Genomic DNA, 7,449 nt, shown 5'->3' with positions numbered 1-7,449 from the left:
AAGGAGGCAGAGGAATAACTGAACATCTGACACAGAGAGCAGGAGAGAGGAGAGGAAGAGTTGGAAAAGATTCTAGGGAGGGAGAGAGAGAAGCCATAGCAATGCTAAGCTAGCGCTAGCCTAGGCTAGCTACCCTACTACCAGAAATAAAACCGTGTGAAAGTGACAAGTGCTCAGTAGAGAAGTGCAGCAGAAGGTGCTATGTTTTTAGTGCTTAGATAGACTTTAGATTACTTAGATACAGAGATATAAAAGAAAAAAAGAACCTAATTCAGATGGAGATAGCCTGAACAGTGGAACCATATTTTTCCTTGGCCTAATTCTGAGATAAAATCCTGTACCAGTCACTATGCTGTAATGTTTAAGGTAGGGTGGGACAGAAAGCAGATGCCTCCCTACTCTAGAGAAGGGTGAAGGGAATGCCATGAGAGATAAGAATGAGTTCACACAGCCTCCTTCATGCCGTGGACAGGAAGACCTGTTCTGAATGTTTATCTGGTCTAAAATGTATGTCCTTGATGAATTGAAGTGTTTTTTTTCTTGGGAATAACCAAATTTTATTGTCATGACAACACCTGTTGGATATTCATTGGCAATTATTTAAACCAATGAACATCCAACAGGTATTGTCATGACTCAGTAGAGAGTGACCCCTTTTCATCATTCTGCTTCATTCTATCTCTACTCTCCCATTCTGAAGTATTTGTAGTTCATTCTCTCACTCTGCTCTCTAATTTCTCTGCTTTTTCTCATAGTAGCTTCATCTGGTCTGTTCCTGTTTGGCTGTGACTCCATCCTGGAGAGAAATAACTCTGAAAACTCTGGTTTAACGGATTACTCCATCTCCATAGAACAAGGTAGGATCCAGCCAGTGGGCTGCCAACAAGATGTGCAGCATCTGAAGTGTCCCAGATGCTGCGGCCCCGGAGAACAAGCAGGAGTCCGAGCATGGTCAGGGATACACAACACGAACAGGCTGGTTCAGGGTTCCAGGAGTCCACAAATAGTTCAGGCTGAACATTTAGACAAAGACAGGCAGGCCCAGTGATTGTGAGGTAGAACAGATCAGGGTATCAGGAACACTACGGAAGGCTAATAAACACTCCCTCCATTGAGATCAGACAGGAAAAGGTGCATTCAGTGTATAAGAGGCAGATCAGGATCAGGAAATCAGAAACACTAAAAACCCTCTCTCCACTGGCCCTCGAGAACAAGTACTTGAAGAGAAGCAAAAGCAAATAATCTGGCCCAATGGCTGGGACTGAGCCATATAAATAAAAGCAGCAGTAGGTGGATTAGATGAGCTCTTGTTGGAATTTGGGTAGAGTTAGGCAGATGAATGAAATGACCAATTAGGCCAGCACTCATTGCCAAGATCATGACATGTATTGTCAGTAACTTGCACATTATTTTGGATAAATAGAAAATTCTAAATCGTTTTAACAAACACTTTGTTCAATCCAGCTGCTTATTGGAATGATTGTATTTAAGCCCAAAAAGCATCCACAAAGTCACTCATTGCAATTTGAGTGACTTTGAGTGACTGAGACCTTTAACTTAGGTGGATGAGTTAACAGGTCCTGAAAAGTTACAGTAGATTCTTATTTTCTTAAATTAGCTAATTTCATTACAAAACATTGCAAGTAATGTGGTTGTTTCTTTGTGTAAATCTTTATTTGTTCTTCCTTTGTTAAGGTAAGGGAGCCTTTTTAAGATCTTAAATTACATTATCAAGACTCTGGTCTGTAAAATGTTTGTTTTATTTCCCTCTTGAAGGCTTTTGATAGTGTCTGCTTAGAGACCGTATGACATTGGTCTTTCTACTGACGCTGTTGGTTGGTTCTCAGATTATTTTTCAGGGAGGATGCAATGTTAAATTTTGCTGGGTTGTCCTCTTCCTTTCTCCCTTTTAAAAAAGGGGTCCCTCAAGGATCTGTCCTCAGTCCACTGCTGTTCTAAATCTATATTAATTATCTCTGTCATAATGTGTCAAACTCCTCTTTTAATTTTTTAGGCAGAGGACCCAATCTTCTGCTGTTCTTCAACTGCCATTGAACAAGCATTTCCTTTTTCAGTCTCCTCCATTCTGCAGTACCAGTGTATGGTAAAAGTGTTACAATTTGTACAGATGGCAAAATAGATTTAAAAAAAAAATGTCAAGCTTAAAAAGTCTAAAAGTTTGCAATGTCCACATTTTATTTAATGCACATATGGGAAAAACACATGCTGAACAAAACAACGACAAATATTATATTTATAATAAAACTTTAGAATTTCATTCCAACTTAAATATTCTTCTCATAAAACAAAACAGTTCCTAGTTACAATGCATTTAACTATAAAATGCAAACAATGCAAAATAAAGACCTCAAACACTCTAGACCCAGAACTTCTCCTTAAAAAAGCTCTTGTTTGAGAAAAAATTATGGAGCTATTAATTTTACATTTAAAAGATTCTCAATAAAGTATTACTGACTTATTACTTATGCCCCAGAACAGTCTTGAAATTGAACATGCCTTATACCATTTTTACAACGTTGGGTTTTTCAGTGGTTTTGTGAAATGTAACTAAATATATTTGTTAATGTATCACTGAGCAGCATTATATTTAATGTTGTAGGCTACAGGACCTTCCATAGTGAATCCAAGATAGAAGGATATTTCTTCCCGGCTGCACCCACTGCGGATGTCTCCCAGATAAGCTGGACGAACAGGAATTTTTAGGTTTCCTCCGTAGCTAACATATACTTCTCCATTTTCAGAAATTCCTTTTTCCCTTAATAACTCTCGTTTAACCTCTGGTTCATTCCAAGTGGCTCCACTCTGCCAAAGCTGTTGCAGGGTGTGAGCTTGACCACTGCTGGACTCTTGTCTATTTAAAACATCAATCAATATTTGATCAAGCTTCACTTTAGAGACCATTCTTCTCAGTCCAGTGGATTTCCCAAGAAAGAAATGAGCTAAGGTTGTTCGGGCTGGAAACATGTATGAAAAGCGTCGATGAAATGATTTCTTGGCTGATGTGATGTATGTGCCGATATCCCTGTATTTTGAAGAGCTTTCCAGTTTTCTATCTTTCGTAGGCCACATGAGAAGCATGGATAGGTAGTACAGCTCTGTCGAATTTGAGTGTGTACCTTCTTTTTGTAGTTCTTCATCGAGAAGATCAACCAACTCTTCATATTTTTTCACTTCCTTAGAGGATGGCTTTATGCTGTACATCACTATGTTAGCTAAGATAAAGTTGACAGTGTCTGATACAGATCTTTTAGGTGAGCTGTTGAAAATATATTTCCATTTTATAAGGATGCGCTCCATCTCTGCACCACTTTTGTAACTCAAACACTGTAAAAGTCCAGCAAATGAGTCTGCTCGTTTTGCTTCCAGATAAAACCTATGGTCCTGTATCTCCTGGTTTAGACTAAGATTTGGGTTGCTGGCTTTCTCGGATGCTTTTTCTTGTTCTGAACTACTGAACATCTGCAGGTATTTTCTGAACTGCTCTGATAACTTCTTTTTGTGCCTTTCATCAGCCATTACCCTTTCCTGTGATTTAGGTCTCAGGTAAGTGAAGTAATTCTCGAAAAAGCTGAAAATCTCCTTCAGCCTTGGCTTCAAAGAGACCAAAAATCTCTCATGGTGGACCAGGACTTCCACAAACTGGGCAGTGGCAGTGTCCCCGGGGTCAAAATGTAAGCTTTTCATGGAATGGTGGCCTTTGAGAATCTGTAGCAGTTGGTCTCTTTGATGTTTGTCTCTACTCTGTGAAAGAGGAAGTTCTCTGATGAGGTCCAGAAGGATCATCATAACCTCTGTCTCTCCAACATAACCTGCTGTGTTGTAGGATTTTGGCTTCTTTCTGCTGTAAGGATCAAATGGGTCCACTAGTTCATCCTTCTTGGCAAGCTCCTGCGAATCTTGGAAAGCTTTTACAGCTTTAGAGCCCAGCTTCAAGCATTCATCAAGAACCTCAGCAGTGAGAGGCTTGGCTTCTTCAATCGCCTTCTTTAATTGGCTCTTGTAAACCTGTCCTACTGTGTCTGCAATGTAAGAATTAGAGTTTTTACTTCGTGCATCTAAAGCCCAATGTAAGGCACCAGAGAAGTCTCTTTCTTTGAGATAGTAATATCTTGCTAGTGCCTGTGGGAGTGTTGCACTTCTGTCAAACCTCTCTATAGCTTTCTCTAAAATTTCTTTGACTTTTTCTGATCCTTCATCTTCATCTATTTTTTCAATTAAAGGAGAAAACAGTGTATCTTTGTCATCCCCTTGTTCTTTTCTGTGCCGTGAAACAAGCATGCTTTGAATGTGCAGAAGTAAAAAATCCTTTCCCATGCAGGACATAAAGAGTTTGTCACAGTGTAAAATGTCGATAGTTATTTCAGCCATGGAAATATTGTGTTTTTGTTCAAGGAGCTGAAGGCAGTTACTGGCAATCATTGGGTGTAGGAATCTAACTGCTTGGTAGAAGCCATGCTCTTCAACAGTGAATGTTATCAGCAGTGTGGAATATGGATTCATTTTGTCCTCAAGAGTCTCACGTTTCCAGATGACATTCCTTAGACCAACTAACTCTTCACACAAAGAGAGTGACATATAGGATCCATTCACAAAGGTGTTGAACAAAGCCAGAAAGGAGAGGAGCCTGCCCTGCTGGGTGGTGGCATCAAGATCTTTAACAACATTGCTCACAATCTTTGCAATGTAATCCTCACTGAAATTATTTGTCATGATCATGAAAGAGTAAAAGGTTTCCGGCTTCTCATGGTCAGTTTTCAACTGCTGAAGTTTAGCAGAAAATAGCTTCTGCTCTTTGGAGGACAACTTGTTGGTTAAGAATATATTAGGAAAATTACTACTTCTTGAGCTGTCAGCAGGAAACTGAGTTCTCTCACAGTTCAGTATAATGACCATGAGAGTGTTCTGCTGCATTCTCTCACCAGCACAACTGAGGATACATTGCTTAAGGTCCTCAACATCCTCCCAGTTGTCCACCAAGAGGAGGACTGGTGTGTAGCCTGGCTGATCCTGCTTTCCATATATGAGCAGATTAATGACTTGAGTAGCAATGTCATTATTTCTTGCTCTGTTGTTTTTTACAACAGCACATCTGAATTTTCTCCTTAAGCTCCAAAGAACATGCATTGCGAGAGTTGTTCCTCCACATCCTGGGGCGTGGAAGAGGTTGATCATGACACATGGAGATGTGTAGCTGTCGACAGGTGTGATCAGGTTATACAACTCATCATATTTGTCTCGCTTGATGAATGGCAGACTGCCTCTCTGTTCAGAGAAGTAAAAGTTCCACCATCTTACTTGTCCTCCTCTATAAAAATCCTCTTCTGTTTTCTTATAAAACTCATCAAAGGAAGCTGTATTTTCAATATCTGTGTTTTCACATTCATTTTCACTCAAAATGTCCAACACTGTGAACAGTTCCTCATCTTTTATTGTCAGCAGCACTGAGCTTGAGCCCGTGGATGGGAGGTATCTCTGGGAAGGCTGTGTTTTGGGCTCTTTTAGTTTTTTTATTGTACTGGATATTTCATTCAGGCTCAGTTCATAGACACATTTATTGGAGACATCTTCCTTACAGCGTACGTCTATCAGACGCTTCCACTGACCGAATACCTCTGAGTCTCTACAAATGCACAGCATGTTGTCAGTTCCCTCCAGTGTATGATAGATTGCACAGAACGTCTCCAAAATAGGACTTGATATTTCAGTTACAGCTGAATGAAGAACAAAAATGACCAGCAGTTTGTCTCTAGAAATTACATCTGGGCTGCAGAGCAAACCAATCATGTTGCTGATCTCCCCTAAACGCCTCCTTAACCATTCACTGGGTGTTAGTGGCTTATCTTTTTCGCTCTCCTCATTCAGTCGTCCATTGCAGAAAATCCAACTTGTTTGCTTAAACAGGTTAAGCTTTCCAATAAGTGTAGGTAAGCTATCCTGACTGGTGTACAAATGTGGGTAGTGAAGATTGGCAATACGGTCTCTTCTGTAGGAAAGGCATGTTCCTCTTAAATCTGACTCTGGGTCAAACTCCAGCACAGCAAACAGAGATATTTCCTTCAGAAAATCCATGTGCTCCAGCTGGGCTGAATGACATTTGTCAGTAACTACAATAACCTGAAGGGAACTCTCAAGAAAATCTCTTCCACGTGTTACTAGCTGCTTCAGCCTCTGTCCCTGGTGGCTTTGGGGGGAATGTTTTGCTCTGTTTTCCTCTGCCATCTTGCGGGCTGACACCAAGTTGTTGACATTTTCAGCAAACTTTTTCAGTTTTTCTTGACCAATTCTTGGATTAGTATCTGCTAATATGTTGACTGACTGGGGGCCCTGTCTAATAAACAGACATTGAGTTTTGCACTGATGTCTATCCTTTGTTGATGTAATACCCAGAGAAGTGTAGAAAATAAAATCTTGTGTCTGTGAAGATTCTGGGACTACATCAACCTCTATCACAAATCTGTCTGAAGCTGTCCCATTTTGATGGTGAACTGGTATAAAGTTTGGTGGTCTGATACACAATCGAGCAACATTCACATGCTGTTCTTCAAAAAAAGCCTTCAGAGATAATTCAAATGCCTCATTGAACTTATTGACAGAGGTTATCCTATGGCCAACTACTTGCCCATGTTCTATCTCTGGTTGTCTTTTGACCCCAAAATGTATTGTTCCGTTGGTTCGTGAATTCATACAGCTGGCAGCAAAACTAAACACTTCCCTTGTAAATTCATACAGGATCTCTCTTTCACTTGTTTCATTCACATTTGGCAGGAGGCAGTACTCATGAACTGGGTCAATGAGATTACTTGGACCTGCCATTGGTGGAAGAATGTCATCTTCTACATAGAAGATTATGGAGTTTTTTTTATCAAAGGGCCGACTCTGACTTATTGCCTTAGGTGGTTGTAGATCTTCTAAGTTGTTTTTAAATTGAGTTTCAATAAAACATTGTTTTGCAGTTGTATTCTGATCCATTATAGACCGTATGTTTTCTCTCGCCTTTTGTAACATTTGTATGGAAGAACTTACACTTTGGATTCCTGAATCTGATGACACCGTCTCATATTCTGCTGATTCATATATGTTTCCTGATGTTGCTGCACTGGCCCTTACACGGCGCTCACTCTGTGCTGCTGTAGTAGCTGGTAAATATGTCTCTGATTGGTTCCTAAAATTCTTGACCTGCCTTAAGATTTGTAAAGCCTGTGCTGGTGGTACACCTAACTCTAACAAGTCTTCCTTCTCAAAACAGTCCAGGCAAGCTCCTGTTAGCTCTTGGTCATAAAGCCTTAGTGCAAGTTCTTTTGATACTCTCAGTTTGGTAACCAGCCAGTCTTTAACTTGGTCCTTAGTCCAGTCTTTAATCAGTGGTGGGTGTGTAAAGTTGTATTCCTCCTAAGGAAGATAAAATACAAACAATTACTTTAGGATGCT

General features: G+C 40.1%; 1 protein-coding gene across 1 annotated transcript; it reads right to left on the bottom strand.

Moving 5' to 3' along the window:
• Positions 1-2,621: 2,621 nt before the first annotated feature.
• Positions 2,622-6,926, bottom strand: LOC107103866 (sterile alpha motif domain-containing protein 9-like). The gene is made up of 2 exons (XM_015403708.1): positions 3,541-6,926; positions 2,622-2,702 (listed from the first exon to the last, which is right to left on the bottom strand). The coding sequence occupies exons 1-2, from the start codon at positions 6,832-6,834 to the stop codon at positions 2,622-2,624; spliced, it is 3,375 nt and encodes a 1,124-aa protein (XP_015259194.1). The 5' UTR covers positions 6,835-6,926.
• Positions 6,927-7,449: the final 523 nt, after the last annotated feature.

Source organism: Cyprinodon variegatus, unplaced genomic scaffold (genome assembly GCF_000732505.1).
Source record: "Cyprinodon variegatus isolate N-32 unplaced genomic scaffold, C_variegatus-1.0 Scaffold1547, whole genome shotgun sequence".
In the NCBI taxonomy this organism is placed as follows: Eukaryota; Metazoa; Chordata; class Actinopteri; order Cyprinodontiformes; family Cyprinodontidae; genus Cyprinodon; species Cyprinodon variegatus.
The sequence above is the reverse complement of the archived record's forward strand: the minus strand, read 5'-3'. Positions and strand labels throughout refer to the sequence as shown.